General features: G+C 42.2%; 3 protein-coding genes across 9 annotated transcripts in view; 2 read left to right on the top strand and 1 right to left on the bottom strand.

Annotated features, from left to right (window-relative positions):
• The window catches only part of LOC111597740 (supervillin), a 113,082-nt gene that overhangs the window by 14,253 nt on the left and 81,419 nt on the right, over positions 1-17,410 (bottom strand). For 5 of the 7 annotated variants that reach the window (XM_030225267.1, XM_030225269.1, XM_030225272.1 and 2 more), the window contains one exon: positions 129-534. In XM_030225267.1, the coding sequence (XP_030081127.1) occupies positions 129-534 (406 nt within the window). The remainder of the gene's footprint in view (positions 1-128; positions 535-17,410) is intronic. The other 2 variants (XM_030225268.1, XM_023312648.2) reach the window with 1 other exon arrangement.
• LOC111597786 (probable cytochrome P450 4d20) lies at positions 5,596-8,129 on the top strand. Its single transcript, XM_023312660.2, has 5 exons — positions 5,596-5,904; positions 5,962-6,348; positions 6,407-6,476; positions 6,991-7,187; positions 7,265-8,129. Exons 1-5 carry the CDS (start codon positions 5,742-5,744, stop codon positions 7,987-7,989), a joined length of 1,542 nt encoding a protein of 513 aa, XP_023168428.1. The 5' UTR covers positions 5,596-5,741; the 3' UTR covers positions 7,990-8,129.
• On the top strand, positions 8,831-9,995 carry LOC111597785. The gene is made up of 2 exons (XM_023312658.2): positions 8,831-9,246; positions 9,308-9,995. Exons 1-2 carry the CDS (start codon positions 8,848-8,850, stop codon positions 9,662-9,664), a joined length of 756 nt encoding a protein of 251 aa, XP_023168426.1. The 5' UTR covers positions 8,831-8,847; the 3' UTR covers positions 9,665-9,995.

Genomic DNA, 17,410 nt, shown 5'->3' with positions numbered 1-17,410 from the left:
TTTTCACGCAAGTGCGAAAGCAATTGAAATTGCGATTGTAATGAAAAACGGAAAAATGGAAAAACTTGTTGGCAACAGAGACCAGAGTTGGCTCATAGATTAAGTAAATCACAAAACTCTGTACTTACATTGACGAAATTCTCTCGACAAATATCGTCGACCTCATCGCGCTTGCTGATGCGCTTCTTCCAGTCGTCCTCGCCGCTCTTCTGCAGCGCTGCCAAACGATCGGCAATGGAGCCTGTCTTGGCGATATTGCGCTGATCGGGACCCATAATCTGAGAGTAAACAACGATTGAATTGGAAGCGACGTCAATGTGGAGTGTGCCAGGTAAACTCACCTCAGTTTCTTGATCTTCTGCAGTGGCGTCTGTGTTGAGAGCTGTATCCTGTTGCTTATCTGGCTGCGATTGCGTTGATGTGTTCGGCTTATCGGTATCTACATGACGCAACTTCACAAACCCACCTGCATTAAGTGGCGGCAGTTGGGGGCCGGCTATGCCCGAGTAACTTTTGCTTTTCGCAATGAGATTGCTGCAAAGAGATAAACACAAAGATAAACTGTTAAAGAGTGTGTGCTTGTGGGTGTGTGTGTGTGTGTGTGTGAAGCGTATCTCACAGATACTCGCACATCAAATGCAGTCAGCCAGCAGCAATCGGCATTCAGTTTGCTAGATGATTTCGTTGCCTTTTCTATACGCCCCAATCATTCCATTAATAACAGACTCGTGATGCAGCATTTTCTGTGCCACTAATGAGGATCAAGCGAACCAGAGTTGATAACTCTTAATGCTTTTTCCGAAAACCCGAATGCACATTCTACAGCACAGGAAGCAATCGTCGCTACATTTGCCAGGCAAACTTTCTCTCCTCATGGCACATAATTTATAAATGCCAGAAAGACATTTTAGTCAGATACGTTGTTATAGCTAGGCTTAGGAATAGCTTTAACTTTGCGATCTGCTCATGATCAACCTGCAGTTGGGCTTAAGTTTTATGGAAGATAGGATATAAGTAACTCCTGATACGATGAGTTTAATAAACATGCTTCATGGACGTGGCTCTCTTGACATATTCTAAGTATATAGCCTAACTGGCTTCAATCTCTTCTAGAGCGAAACTAGTGAAATAACTCTAACGAAACATTTCCTTCAGTCCTATCACAATAGTGCCTCATTACTCATTTTATAATTAAAACTAATTTGATACGAAAACAACATGAAATAAGTAGATTAAGTACAATTCGTATGGTCATTAGCTAACACAATTGGCTTGTAATTCGTACAGTTAGATTTTCCTTTAGGCCTTAGTCATTCAGCAAACAAATAGCCAAGATTTGAGTCGATGCTCAGCATGAGTCAGAAGATTGTAACTTACAGTTTTCTTTGATAGCTTCACACTGAGTTCAGAAATTAGCTTTATAAAGGTAAAGTCTGGTAGATAAGACTGCGGCACAGTTGTAGAGTCACTGAGAAACACTTAAGACCGTTGCACAGAGCGAGTGAGTGAGTGCGAACTGAACGTGGCAAATGCCTGCAGACGATTGAACGTTGCTTGCAACGACCATCGAAGCTTAACACCTGGCTAGTGGCTAACGCTGGTTTAGTGCCTGCAGGTAAACACAAAATCCCGACAGTTAAATTGCACATTAATTTGGAAATTCTGACAGCCTGTTGACAGACACTCAAAGTGGGAGAAGCAGGTCAAAATTTGAGCAGCGAGCTGCAAGTTCACCAGGTGCAAAAGAGCAGGATAACTACCTGAAGCCATGACCAAACAAGTTTGTCAGTCTGTTGACAGAACATCAAAGTTTTTGTAATTTGAATTATGTGGAAGCTAACAAACGTTTAGCAAAGAGTCTCAAAGTCAACTTAACACGAAGAAAGCAAACAAGACACAAGCTTAAAAAATATTGATAGATATATCAGTGTAGTCTCTCTCTGTATATATATATACTGATCATGATCTTTGAGGACATAGCTTATGCCCTGATTGATTTGAACACTTGAAAATCTAGCCTAGTTAGCACCTCGTTTTTTTGCAGTGTAAATCAAAGTAAAAGCGTAGATAATACTTGAATTGCATGCAGTCAAAATAACTTATGGCTCGATAGGTGATTGAGTAATAGGTCAAAGTTCACAGCACACGCGAAGGTCTGCCGGGCAGCTCCTTTTGCGGCGAGGCCTTCCTTTGTTTACACACCAAATGCACAAATTGATATTGAAACAATTTAGCGTTCAATTAGTTTGAGTGGTCAAGGTGTGGTCGGCCTGGTGAACACCCGCCCAGCTGGCAGCCCACAAACAAGTTTTAATTCCCTTTCAGCTTGGCTCGCTCCGGTTACCTAATGAAGCTGTGAAAAACAGCGAAAACTGACAGCTAAACTGCTAAATGTTATGAATTGCATCACTTGCTGCCGGGGCGAGTTCGAAGTATTTTGTAATTGAATTATGCACAATTTGCGATTCATAATTCGTAATTATCATTTTTGTACAGCACGCGATCAGCTGACTCCGCAATGATATAACAAAGTGAATTGTTTTATGAACTGTGCTTAGCACGGCATAAACAATTCAGGCGAGTCTTAAGCACGACATCGGCCAATAAAATGTAACGGAGGCAAGGCTTCCTCAAATTCAAAGATCTTCAATGCGAACTTGAACAGTTGTTGGCGCGGTTTGCAGCAAGGTGAGACTGAAGTGCAGCGCGTCAGGGTTACGGCTCGAGCTAAGTTCGCACTTGTCTAATTATTATACGATTTATTGGTTACACTAGTAGCAAAACCGCAAAACTAGCAATCCAAGCGATCGCATTGCAGCTTCGCTGCGCTGTTCAAATGTAATCATAGACATCTCAGACTCAAGCAAAATGAAACTTATGCAAGCCGAGCCCCGAAACATAATTGCAAAAGATTTGCTAAACTTTGCGAGCTGTTCAAGTGTCATCGCCAACCTCTTTTGGGGCTGCCCAAAAGGCACTTGAGTTAAAGATCGCGGCCCAGAGCTTTCCCACGCGGCATTTCATTTGTGGAGCCTACAGCTGAGACTCCCTCAGCTCCCGCGATGTTAGTCATTATGCAAAATTACAACGTCAACGCGATCTTTACATCTTCCGACCTGTCCCCCGACCTGCCTCGAGCTCAATTTACCAGTCGCTTTTGTTCAAGCATTTGCGCTTTTAACTTTTCATTAGACTGACCTTCGCTGACTCTGAATCGCAGCTACCCAGCATTTTTCGCTTTTCGTTTTGCCCACGTTTTAGCTTTTTAAATATTATTTTTAACAATTTCAGACAAATTTTTACTAAATTCTATGCACGGTTGAGGTGTTTAAAACAAGTTCAAGGCGGCTGATGATGTAAGTATATATTTTATAAAAATTCTATCTATAGTAACAGCTAAACTTAGACAAAACAACTTCGACATCTGAGCAAGACGACTTTTGTTTTTTACATCTTGATTATCGACTCTAGCAATATGAGTATCAGTGCTAGCAACATTTGCTTGGTGTTTTGGTTTTATCAACATGAATAATAGCCTTAGCAACATTTAACTAATGATCTTAGCAACATTTGGTAATGTATTTGGGTACATTCTGAGGCTTGTTTTTGCCTTAAGAAGAATGTTGCCAAGATGAATATATGTCCTAGCAACATCTAGTATTAGCAACATGTTAGCAACACGAGCATGACTCCCAGCAACATTTGAACAGCTGTTTTGCATTGTTGCGGACAGGCGCAGAGCTGACAGCACGTGCTGCATGCAAGCGCAGCCACCCCCATTAATGTTAGCCCCACCATGCCTCAAATCACCACCCCCCAACCCCACTTAGAATAAGCCCAGACATGTTTTTCTATCGTTTGCCGGTTGCCGGGGAGACCAAAAACCAATACCAAACAAACTCCATTCTTTGTTTGTTGGCGATAAGTTTGGCTCGACAGAGAATGGAGGGGACAGGAAGAGCGGAAGCTCTCGCAGAGAGTGAGAAGGGGGTTTAACGCAAATGACGCACCAAGTGGCCAGAGCAGCAGACTGTTCGACTAATAGCTATGAAAATGCATTTTTGGCAAACGTCGGAAACTGCGAGCAGACGACAAAGGGAAATATTTCATTCGCTCTTAAATTCTATGTATATTTGGGGATGTTCTGCGGTTGCCTTGGTTGGGTTGTTGCTCCAGACGTGCCTCACGTGCAATTTCTGCTGCACTTCAGCTCCAGCTACAGCTGCCGGCTGTTATTGATTGCTAGCCACTCCCTGATTCTGTTGGTCTAGCTTCAGCTCTTGAGATATTGCCGACAAGTTTGTCATAAAGTCTGTGCGAAACCAAAATCTTCCGGTTTTGGTTTCGTTTCACATTCGCTTCATGGGAAAATCATGAGTCAACAACAATTTACTGTGTTGACGGGTTTTCTGATGTGACGCTCCCGTTTACCGTTTTGTCTGTTACAGAACTGGCTGGTAGACACTTTGATAACTTGTTTGATTCGCTGGCCCAGCCCACGCAATAAACATATCCGGCGCGCTCGCTCGGTCTTGCCTTGGCCGTGACTTAATTGAGCGTACACGAGTGTATGCCCCTAAGTCCCTACCCCTACCACTACTCCTACTCCACATCTAACTGGCATGAACTCTGCGCCAAGTTCAACTCAACTTCAAAAACTAAAACAACGGTTGTCGTCGTCGTCACAGTCCATTCAACTGTAGCTCGAGCCACAGCTGTTGATGTTTCACTGCCGGGTTGACAAAACCTTTAACTCATATGTTTGTGTTGCGTGTGCAGCATGTGGCCTGAGTTTCTACTAATCTGAGTATTTTAGGTTCCACACTGATACTCGTATATTCACATATAACAAATCTAATTGATGCAACAAATAATTGTTGCAGCAGAATTTAGAACCCGTTTTAATAGAGATACATATTTGTAGGCACTTCGCAATGTTTCTGTTCCTTGACACGCAATTTCAGCAGCATTTTGTTATCTTTGTGTCTGTTGACATCAAATTTGCAGAAGAAAGCGAGTGCAACAGATTACAGCTTAGCGTGCAGTGCAGGGTGTTTCGCCGCTGGACATTGCCCACTAGAGCACTTGATAATTTATATTCTCAGATAATACGGTTCAATTATTTTGCTAGCGTTTTTTTTTCTATATTTTTAATCGCATTGCGCAATGCAAACAACTCAAACTGAGCGCCGCTCAAGTCACGATTTGATACACTGCGAGAAAAGAGAGCACATGTTGTTCCGGTTGATGCAAAGTCAGTGGCCAGCCAAAGTTCGCAGCTTAACAATGACATTTTATTAGATTGGCTTTTAATTATTAGTATTAATACGAACATGCTACAATATTTCGCCGAGTGTACACTTATACACTTATTGTTATGCATGAATACAGCTCGCTGTCGAACAGTCTGATAATCCGCGCACTTGCTAGCTGTTAATGAAGGCAGTTTATACGCCCGTGCTATGCCAAAAGGGGTAATACTGTTGCAACATTGAAATATTTAGAACGACAGCGACTAAAAACCAGTTTGGGGTAAGCGAATCTCCATCTAAAAGTGAGGCTGACACTGCGCTCCGCTGACTCCGACTCGGACTCGGACTGAGGCAGGGTTAGCCCGGCTAGCGCCTAGACAGATAGCACAGTCAAGTCGCGCACGCCGCGTCGACTACAACATAAAAGCGAATCTGTTTCTATATCGCAACTTTCAGTAACTGAACAAATCTGCGCGCGCTTTTATTAATATGTGGCTGACCTTGTTAGTTGGCGCTTTGACCCTGCTGCTGGCCTGGGACTTTGTACGCAAGCGCCACAGCTATGCCACACTCAGCAGATCGGGCATTACGGGTCCCCTCTCGCTGCCTCTGGTCGGTTGTGGCTTCCAAGCGCTGCAACTGGGTGCAGACAGTGAGTTCTAGTTCGCCTGGCAGCCCAGCTTTTGCTGACTTTCGCTTTCTCGCTTAGATATTATCGACTATGTCGGTGGCTGCTTCAACAAATATGGCAAGACCTTTCGCATGTGGATACTCAACGAGTCGCAGGTGTACACGACGCAGCTGGAGCACTTCGAGGCCATACTGAGCAGCACCACGCTGCTGGAGAAGGGTCAGCTGTACCAGTTCCTGCGCCCCTTCCTCAGCGACGGACTGCTCCTGAGTGTGGGCAGGAAATGGCACTCGAGGCGCAAGGTCTTTTCCACAGTCTTCCATTTCAAAATACTGGAGCACTACGTGGGCATTATGGATAAACAGGCGGCCATTTTGGTAGACAATCTGCAGCCAGTGGCCGATGGAGAGCAGCTGGTAGATACGCTCAAATACGTATCGCTGACAGCTCTCGATATCATTACCGGTGCGTATATCATTAATTCTATATAGTTCGGGAAGTAAATATTATATATTTTGCATAGAGACGGCCATGGGCGTGCAGGTAAATGCACAAAGCGATCCTGATTTTCCCTATATAAAGGCGCTGAAGAGGTAAGCAACTTGGGTAACGCCATGTGGTAAGGTCTAAGAGCAGGTTTAGCAAGAGCTCGCAGTAGGGAGATAACTTCATGTGGTAAGGTATGAGAGGACGTTAAGGGGTCCAAATAACAGGATAACCCCAGGTGGTAAGGCCTAAGAGGAACTATAAACTAAAGGGGTTCCAATAGACGCTTCTCTTCTAAGTTTATGTGGTAAGGCATAAGAGTAGGTGGAACCCCTTCCAAAAGAAGAACCCTTAAACATTCTTATTTGATAAGACGTTACGGAGAATCCCATTAGTTAGTTAACAAAGCTTCGAATTGCTGAGATTTTATAGCTTTATAAAAGCAAGTCGCTTAGGCAATTCCAGTAGACAAAGTCTCGTGAGGATGGTCTAATGAAATTGCGAACACGTAAAGGGTAAAGTGTAATAGCTAAACTATTTTTTATAGAGTATGTCTACACAGCAATTACTATACATTTCGCTAGCTCGTAGTTGCAGCGTAATAATTTTGCAAACTTTCAGCGTCGTTTACATCCAGCCGGATCGCATGCTTAAGTTCTCTCAGCGCTATGAGTGGCTTTTTAGAGTTACGGCTCCATTGTTACATAGGAAACTGGTGAGCGATATTCGCATCATGCATGACTTCACCGACAAGGTCATTCGAGAGCGACGCGAGGCGGTGGAGCGAGCGAAGGCCGACGGCACCTACCAACCGTTGAGTAAGTCGAGATAGCACTTGAATTGAATAGCCGACCATTGCAATAACAAGCATCTCATCATTCCACCTAACATCTAGGTCTGGGCGACGTGGACATTGGCAGCAAGCCTCAGATGGCATTCCTCGATATACTCCTGCAGGCTAACATTCAGGGCAGCCCGCTCACGGATGCCGACATACGCGAGGAGGTGGACACATTTATGTTCGAGGGCGACGATACTACCAGCAGCGGTGTGGCCCATGCCCTGCACTCCATTGCCCGACATCCCGCTGTTCAGGCGAAGATATATGAGGAGCTGCTGCGAGTGCTCGGCCCCGATCCAAAGGCAGCCATCAACCAGGCCCAGCTGCAGCAGCTCAAGTATCTCGAGTGCGTCATCAAAGAGACGATGCGACTCTATCCAGTAGTGCCAGCGATCGGCAGATATACGCGAAGGGATCTCAAGATTGGCGATCAGATCATACCGGCAAACACCAGCATCTACATGGTGCTCTACTTTGCGCATCGCGATCCGAAGTACTTTCCCGACCCGCTCAGCTTCAAACCCGAACGTTTCCTAGACGACGCAGAAGTTGCAGGCATCAAGGGGCAAGCCGCCACATTTGCCTATGTGCCCTTCAGTGCTGGCCCCAAGAACTGTATTGGCCAAAAATTTGCCATGCTCGAGATGAAGATGCTGCTCAGCAAGGTGATACAATATTACGAGCTGCTGCCCAAAGGCCCCGAGATAAAGCCAATGATGAATTTCATACTGCGCTCAACAACTGGCATGCACATAGCTCTAAGGCCACGATTCAAATAGGAATTGCTCGAGTCTCATGTGGCATTATGAAAGTACCTATACCTAAAGTACCTAAAATAAAATAAGTTCAGGGATCTTATAAGGGTTGTATCTAATACTAATACTGTAAATAGCGCAATATTAAAAACGAATTTGTATGTAAGAGATCTTAACTGCGTTTTATTACTGGGAGGTCCTCAGCCAATGTCTAAGCCAGGCGAGTGACAAAGGAAGTAATGCCCAAACTGCAGTCAAGACAACTTGAAAGAAGAAGAAAGGGAAGCCCCTTGAAAGGGGAATTCTGCAGAGCTTATTTAAAAATGGGTTAGATAAGCGGCAGCTGCAGCTGCTGATGCTGATGCATCATGCATCACATTATCTATATGAGATCATTTGAGTCACATTATCAATATTTGCCCAGATTGGGCGCCAACGTGTTGGTAGAGTGAGACAGCTCTTAATATATATTTGTGTAGCAAATCAACGGAAATCATATCAAGTTGAGTTTATCTTTCAGCAAACACATCTAGGCGCTGCAGCCGTGCAACGTCAGCTGGTTATGAATGTAATAAACGAAAGCAAAAGTGCAATTAGTATTTTATTAGAAGTCTTCAAATAGACCATGTAGAATACTAGCTTATCAACTGGCATCAGCTCAGACGTAGTTTCCACACACCATTTGATGAATGACGTGTTTGTAAATAAACAAGCGAACGGATGGAGGTCTATTTATCTAGTTTCATTTAAAATAAAAATTCGCAAGATGATAACCAAGGAGATCACATAATGAGCTTATCAGACATATTCGGTCTGCATATAAAAGCGAGTCGAAATAGACGCAGTGCGCCAAAAGCAACTCATACTCTAGACTCTGCAGACATGTCGTTGGGATCGGTTAAGCCTCTGGTATTCCTGGCTGCAATGCTGGTTGCCTCTAGCGAGGCTGTGATGCGGCCACTGCCGCCTTACATGGGCATGCCCACACAGGACGGTCTAACCCGTCTGTTCTTCAACTCACGGGTGACACATCGCGATCCGAAGACGTCGGTGTCCTGCTTTGCTGGCTACATTGGCGAATCGAATCTCATTGCGGAGCAGTACAGTGGAGCCTACAGTGAATGTCTGCAGCAGGCGCAGAAGTCACGTCGCGGCATCGACACTGACTTCCTGCCAACTCGCAGGAAAATCGAACAATCCGCCCAGTCTGTCTGCAGAGCTCTAACGAAATGCAACCAGGTTAGAGGCACGCTGGACTCCTTTAACTGCCATGCAGCAGCGGTGAGTAGAAAAGCCCCCAAATGTCAGGTGTGAAGTGAAGTCTCAATATGAATTTCAACAGGGCTCCAACAATACAATTTCGACATACGGCATTTCGGGCAACGCTTCAGAGTCGGCCACATTGCTGCAGGAACGCTATCGCCTAATCGATCTGAATCATGAGCAGTGCAATCACAAAGCCGAGCGCACCTACGTCGAGTCTACGGCCAGCAACTACAATTACTTGCAGGCCTGTCTCGACGGTCGCATCAAGCCGAAGCCCATACCCACGACCACCAGCAGCAGCTCAACAACGACAACGACCACAACCACGACGACGACCACCGAGGCGCCAACCACGCCGGAGGCAACAACTACGGATGCCCCGCCAGCCAATCTGGAAGATCAGTTTAAGCAGCTTTTAAACTTGCTAAACTAATGCCAAAGCGTCTTATCAACTACTTTGGCGAGCTCTTCAAGAGCTAACCTTTTAACATTAGACAGCAAATATTTAACTAAATATACTTAAAAGCAAATGTAACAAAACTAAGGCAGATCAACTTTGCCCATGCATGAAGAACCTTTCCCTAAAGTCTTTTTTGAGATTGCGCAACTATTGAAAACTATAAGAGCGGCAACAACTTATTATTAGAAGTAGTAATGCAGGGCATAAGGTCTGCCTTAATCAAATGTGTGTAAGGGAACAGCGGAAGTATTGGTAGAACCCATAACGCATAAACATATGCTTAATAAAGATCAACAGCTGAGTGAAGGTAGACTTACAGAAGGACTGACTATGTTCTGCCTGTCTGTCCGCATTTTGGTGTTTTGTTTGCAATCGAAGTTCGGCGCAGAGTACGACTCAGGGCAACTGCTAAAGATATTTGCTAGAGCCAGGGCAACTGCTAGAGATAACTGCTGGAGCTAGGGCAACTGCTGGAGCTAGGGTATCTGCTAGAGCTAGGGTAACTGCTAGAGATAAGGTATCAACAATAGCTAGGCTAACTGCTAGAGCTAGTGTTTCGGCTAGAGCTAGAGTAACGGCTAGAGCTAGGGTATCTTCAAGTCTCTGCCAAAATAGGATATCTGCTAGAGCTAGGCTGTCTGTTAGAGCTAGGATAACTGCTGGAGCTAAGGTAATTGCGAGAGCTAGGGTAACTGCTAGAGCTAGAGTAACGGCTAGAGCTAGGGTATCTTCAAAGCTCTGCCAAAATAGGAAATCTGCTAGAGCTAGGCTGTCTGCTAGAGCTAGGGAAACTGCTAGTCAGTAAACCCCTATTGTAGCACTTACTACTCTGTGACCTTCACCACTTAGCCACATCAACGCCAAAGCATTTCAAGATAATCTGCCAGAGACTCTCCCCTCTTTATTAGCACTCAACGATAATTGGAGGGGGCGAGATTAAAACAATTATAAAAATAAATCTATTAAAAAATTATGATGCTTATAAAAGGCTCGATTAAAGCAACGCTTCTCAAGGAGTTCTTGGTACGCGGAGCTAGAAATTGATGTGTTTGGCTATTAGAATTGATAGGCCATATAAGGCAGACAGGTAAATAATCAGACGCTTTTGGAAACGCGATTGGGCAACACATTTGCCTTTTATAGAGTTGAGTGTGCGCCTTTTATGTTCGGCAGCTTCTCAAAAGAGTTTGTCTAGGGCTCACAGAGTCACACACACGCACACCTGTTGGTCTGAAGCAGGTGGCTATTTATTAGCGCAATTGGCATGGTATGCGAAGCAGCAATTTATATGGTCAAGATCGCAGTTTTCTGTGGATCTGGATCGTATTGTGTGTTATTCTTGGTATCCGACCGTTGCGAGAAATTCTCCTATGCGTTTTATTGGCTGTGCTGTACACGCTTTAGCCTTGGCCAAGCAGGTTTCTTGGACGCAGTTAATATGTATTAGAAAAGGAAAACAAAACCAGTTACAGCAAAGTATCTCTGACATGAGTGGCAATAAAATAGGAGCTTTAATCATTAAGCGGCCATAGCAATAAATAATTAACATGTGATAATTAAAAACACCTTGATATGCCACGTAAATTAAAGACAAAAAGAAAGTAAGAGAGAAAAGCTTAAAAATAATATCTAATTAAATCCGGCAAAAGTCAGCAAAACTCAACGTTTGTTAAGCTAAGAATGAGACTTTTTCTACGTATTGAATCACGTATTGTCTGAAGATTACAGTAGAACTTTTCTATATATGTAATCTATGTATATCAAAGATTATTCTGTCAATAGCAATGAGCACGAAAGCTCAATCGCTTTTTATACCCTGCACCTGCAATTGAAAGTGGGTCTCTAGAAGGGTCTCGAGTTGATCTGTCCGTATGAACAAGACTCAGGGTATCTCCTAGTCGAGCACTCCCGACTACAGCTTTCTAGCTTGTTTATGAATTCTGTCGCGTATGTTGAAATATAATTACACACATACGCAGACACACCTGTGCGATTCTACACGATGATGAAATAGGAGGCGGCAGCTATGCAGCCAGCCCACCTGGCGAAGTCAGCTAAACGAGTTTCCATAAGCTTTTCACTGAAGCGAATGCGAGAACCCAGACAAACAAACGTCAAGCATAACAAACGAAGCAAGCAAATCAATTGAAAACTTTGCATAAATAAAACAGCACAGGTGTGTGTGTGTGTGTGTGTGTGGACAACTAGCCAAGAGTGCAGGTGCAGCTGGCTGGTGCTCAAGTTGTCCCCAAAAGCAGAAATAAATAAAATTTCAAGAAAAAACAAAACTAGTTTTGCGGCGACTACAACAGCAACAACAAAGCTGAACAGAAAAGGAAATCGTCGGCGGCGTTGCTGCCTTTTAAGGCATTTGCTTGCTGCTTGCTGCGCGTTGCGCATGCGCCTCGTTGATCAGCGCCCGTGTGTGTGTGTGTGTGTGTGTGTGTGTGTCACTTTGGCTCGCTTGCAACTCGTTGCGCATGCGCCCCATACTCTCAGTTTCAATGTGTGTGTCGCGTCTCGCTCTGCCTCTGTGTGCGTGCGTCACGTCTGTGTATTCAGGTCATTCGCATTTTCACATTTTAAGGCATGTGTTTGCATGTTTTCATTTTGGTATTTTTGCTACTTCTTCCTCTTCTTTTAAATGCAGTGTGCCTCACTTGCGGCTTGCAACTTTTACTTGCAACGCCTCCTGCTGACCGTCGTTGCCTGCGATTCGAGTGCAACGCTTTTGCTTTTGTTGTGCATTGTTCGTTACTTAATTGCGCCAAAGTCATTAATAATCGATTAACCATAGGAGCGAACATGTTTGCAGAGGATGCTGCAAAGCGTGTGGCATGTCCGCGAAGGAAGTGGCAACGTGACGAAGCCAATTACGAGCATTTAGCTTGCGGCAACAATCTCAGCATGGGTTGCATCCCATGGTAATTTGTGTTTCCTGTGCAGCTCTGACAATCAAGACAACATAATGAGCAGCTAGATCATTTGAATACTATTTAAACGGGAGTGACTGACTAAGAGCTACCCAGACCAGCCAATATCTATAAAGGGATACTCATATAAGATATGTCGGAAGACAGAGTGTGTAAGGACAAACTAAATGCTAAGCTTTCCACTCAGTTTAGCTCTTTTCAGTAGACACATTATCAGATTATAGAGAACACCTGTCAGATGATGCGTTGTCAGTTGCTATCTAATCACAAGCAACAGCAACACCAATTCTATCTAATTGATTGAGTGACAGGAAGACAGTTGAAAGCACAGGCTGGCATGGTTGGGCCTCGCAGAATGCAACTCAATTGATCAAATAAACATTTATTGTGTGTCACTCGGGCTGTCAGGACGCCCAGAAGGCGAAACGCTGATTGTGGCTAGGCAGTGGCAGCCATGCCCCTAAAAGGAAGCAGCAAGGAAGCCGGCATAGGCTGCATAGCCTGAATATATCAACTAGCTCGAGTGGCAGACAAGACAAAGGAAAATTGAATGAGCAGAAGATGCAATGAACTGAAGACACAGACACAGACACAAACAGAAACAGAGACAGAGACGACAATGCTGAACTAGTAAATGCCCGATGATGATAACACAGGCGAGAGACAATGCAAACTCCGACACAAAGAGCTGGCTTTGAGTTGGAGTTGGAGTTGGAGTTGAAGCTGGAGGCGGAGACAGAGGAAACATTCTACTGCAACGGCGATTGGAGCACTTGATTTGCCTTTGCCGTTCGGCCAGCTGCAGATTTATGAGCAGTTGTCAGACAACGCGCAGCGTGCAACATGCAGCATGCCACAAAGTAGCCGAGACTCTGGCCACGACTCAGACAGGGCAACAATCTGGCCTGCCAGGTTCATTGTACCAAGCCCTGGATGCTGCTACTGCTGCAGCCACAGTCTACTTTTTCCTCTCCTCCCCACTCTGGCTGAGCTGCGAAGCTAATGAGTTGTCAACATTTTGACTGCAAATAGAGCACGAAACACGAAACACACCAACAAATCTCAGCAAATAATACTGAAAACATTCCGCAGACATATCCTTGGCAGCTGGCGCTTCTGAGCTGCTCAAACTGTAAGCTCCAATGCCTCATCAACTGCCAACTTAAGCCAACTGTTTGAAATGAATTCTCATTAAAAATAAAAGCAATTAAGTGGGCGCAGCCGATAGCTGATATACAATTACGATTACAATTATAGCAGCAACAACGGCGTCTCCTGCACACTTTAATTCTACTTAATTAAAAGTAACAAAAAACCACAACAACAACATAATTATAGCTAATTTGCTAACAATTCTGTTTATATACAATTATAAAATTCTATTCATATTCTGAGAAATTAACTACATCAAATGAGCGTACTAAAAACTCAATTTGAAACGTTGTTTGGTTTTACGTTAAAAATTAATTCGAAATCAAAATGAAAACAGAAATTTCTGCAGATTTGCATACAAAATTAAAACAAATCCAACTGGAACGCAGGCAAATGTTGTCTAATCAGCTGGAAAGTCGATGAGGGGAAGGCTACAAAAAGTGCGAAAAAAAGTGAAAATAGAAAAAAAAAAATATATTTGTATATATATACATATATATATATATATATATATATATATATATATATACGTATATATAACAACCTAATGAACATATTAATAGCTTAATAATTTGTCGCCAAAAATCGATAAGTTTCGAATTAGGCAGAAAATAAAAGATGGAGCAGAGTTTTGAATACAAATTCAGTCGCATGTGAATGAAAACGAGGGTAGTCTAATAAGTAACGTAGCTAAAAAATAAATAAATATACAAATATATGTGTTCAATCTATTAATCAGCTTAATTCGATAATTATCGATTAATTTATTCAAGCAATTTATTTTTTTAATTCAAGCAAAAGCGTATATCCCGCTTCATTACAGCTTATTTCGATATTTATCGATTATTTTAAGAACTTCAGTTCAAGTAAAAACAGCAGATCCCGCTTCAGGTATGCAGACTAAATTTCTATCCTAATATGACACGTAATTCGATATTTGTCGATATAAGGCAACACATTTATTGCATATTCATAATTAATTGATTTTGATTTAAGCAAAAGCAGCATCTTGCCAAACTTCCCCAAACTTCCCCTATTTATTATATCTACACTAAAATCGATATTTATCGATTTTGGGCAACTTACAACTATACGGATGTCAGCTCAAACTAAAACAATATACCCTTAAACTTACTTACATACAGGGCATGCAAACTCCATTCCCACGCTTGATTCGATACTAAACGATTCTCTGCAAGAATCCCAACTCTTAACGTTATTCATATGATTAATGATTTTAGTTTAAACGCTAAGCGCATACCTCTCTTCACTTAATTTGGCTGCTTACAGGGTATGAAAGTTGAACAAAAGTTGCCGCAGCAGCTGAACCAAGCGTAAACAAGTAAATAGACCAGAAACATAGACACAATATGACAATGGAGTCAACGTTCTCTGCTTGGGATTGTGTAATACTTTCAGCAAGTGAAATTAGAGAACAGCTGCCTATGAAAGCAGCCTCAGCCGCCTCCTCCTCCACCTTCCAGAGGAAGACCAAATAGAAATAAAACCCAAGTTCGAACTCGACTTTAATTGATTTGAATGCTGAGGCACAACAACTCCATTCGTTTCGATCAAGATATACAAGAAAAGAAAAACAAAAAATCGTATTTATAGCTATCCAGAGAACTTAATGCTCGAATGCATCTGATTTGGTTGGAAGAGGGAAGGGGGCAGACACACACATAATTTATGGCCTGTTGCCTTCAGAAAACTTCAGTTTTCTCAGTTTCCCAGTTTGCCTGCATCTCTTACCATTAATGGCATCGCTTGGATCGATAGATCATAGGCCACGAGCGCATGCCCGACGACTAAAAGCGTTGATAATTCATCAACAACGTATGGAGATTTATCCCAATGGCGTGCGATCAGTGGGGCGATGAATTCAATTATGAGAGCCAGCGAGGTCACAGATCCACGACTCTGTACGTGCATGTGTATATAGATGTGTTCGACCCAGTAGAGCAGCAAACAGTGGAACTTAAGTGTGAAGACAACGAACGTAGCATACTCTTTAACAGACATCAATCAGCTCTGAGGTATTTGAAACAGGCAAACAGCTGCAGTTAATATACATTGATATATGTGCGTATATATGCATGACTATTATATATATACATATATATATATATATGTCATATATCAAATATTATACACTTCCATACAGCATTGACATCAATTTGTCTCAGCCTTAAGCTGACTTCATGCGAGCTCTTGCGATTCTAACAGACAAACAGCTGTAGATAACATATGAATTTTAGAAAATTTTAGATATATATATTTGTATATATATACGTATGTATGTGCCTATGCCACGTATGTGCACACACATGCAGTCTTTAGTCTCGTCGCAGCTGATTAGCTTGTTGAGTGTTTTCCTATTTCTATTGCTTTTTGTAGACCTGATTCATTAGCATTGAGGTTCACGTTTTTCCTGCGAACGTGCACATACATAGACTTATATATAAAAGGTAAATATATGCACATGCATGTCTATAAATGTTTACCCTTAAGTCGCATATATATAGAGAGTTATCTGCGACGACTTACCAATTGCCACTTGAAACTACTTTCGATTATCAGGCAAGCCAAGCCAGAGATAGGCGTAATTTATTGTCTATTTATGGATCGACAACTTATCTAATACTATATACCATCTGCGGCTGTATGCCATAAATCAAAGCAGAGTCTGGCATACCCAACATTTTGAACTTCTTTTTCTTTCGCTCTTTGCCACCAAAAATTATGCAAATTCATTGTAAAAGCGAAAAGGCATCTTTTTGCGGTCTCCACTTGAATTTCGGGTTTTGGTTTTACTTTTGTCTACTTAATTGCCCGAAGGCAGGTCGAAACAAGAAAATATTACGAAATACTCCGAACATACGGTCTGAAATAGGTCCGATAAGGAGCTATGCCAATTCGAATTGTTTGTTCAATAAAATAAATTGTTGTGTGCAAATATAATGAGGGAGCGTGATTGATTAGAGTTTAATATCGGAGCTTAACATTTCAGACCTTGAGCTAAAAAATATTAAGACCTATATATATATATATATATAATTGAACAGTGGAGTAGAGCCAGAGGAGGTGATATGTACGTAGAGAGTGGAGAAAGAGTTAGCTATGGAAGGCTATAGAACCTGAGAGACAGATGGATACAGATAATCTATATATTTTAAATAGCTTTAAATATGTGCCTAAATGAATAGACATGACTGTAGATATATATGTGCATATTGAGAAATATATATAAACAATATATTATATTTTATATTATAGATTATATATAAACAATCAATGTCTTTAGATGAATAGTCATAACTGTTGATAGAAATTATGAAAACAATATGCATTAAAAACGTTACTAGATAAATGAACATGACTGTAGATCGCAATTGGATATATAGAAATAAAAGGGTAATGTCTGAAAATGTTTCTAAATAATATATATTGATGTCGCTTGTGAGCAAAAATATAAAAGTTATATTTAATGAATTGAATCTAGGTATATGGCCATGAGTGTAGAGAATAATCAGAAATAATGGATATATATACTGATATAATATATGAAATGTGTCTAGATGAATGTAGACGACTGTTGCTCGTAGTTAAATATTTAAAAATAAATATTTAATGC

The sequence above is a fragment of the Drosophila hydei genome, unplaced genomic scaffold (genome assembly GCF_003285905.1).
Source record: "Drosophila hydei strain 15085-1641.00,03,60 unplaced genomic scaffold, DhydRS2 tig00008128-arrow-arrow-pilon, whole genome shotgun sequence".
NCBI classification, from domain to species: Eukaryota; Metazoa; Arthropoda; class Insecta; order Diptera; family Drosophilidae; genus Drosophila; species Drosophila hydei.
The sequence above is the reverse complement of the archived record's forward strand: the minus strand, read 5'-3'. Positions and strand labels throughout refer to the sequence as shown.

What these genes read in the sequence shown, in the direction of transcription:
- LOC111597786 (XM_023312660.2), top strand. Translation starts at nt 5,742, where the DNA reads ATGTGGCTGACCTTGTTAGTTGGCGCTTTGACCCTGCTGCTGGCCTGG. An exon ending in GCTGCAACTGGGTGCAGACA is followed by an intron (nt 5,905 to 5,961) that starts GTGAGTTCTAGT and finishes TTTCTCGCTTAG; the next exon opens with ATATTATCGACTATGTCGGT. An exon ending in AGCTCTCGATATCATTACCG is followed by an intron (nt 6,349 to 6,406) that starts GTGCGTATATCA and finishes TATTTTGCATAG; the next exon opens with AGACGGCCATGGGCGTGCAG.
- LOC111597785 (XM_023312658.2), top strand. Translation starts at nt 8,848, where the DNA reads ATGTCGTTGGGATCGGTTAAGCCTCTGGTATTCCTGGCTGCAATGCTG. An exon ending in TTAACTGCCATGCAGCAGCG is followed by an intron (nt 9,247 to 9,307) that starts GTGAGTAGAAAA and finishes GAATTTCAACAG; the next exon opens with GGCTCCAACAATACAATTTC.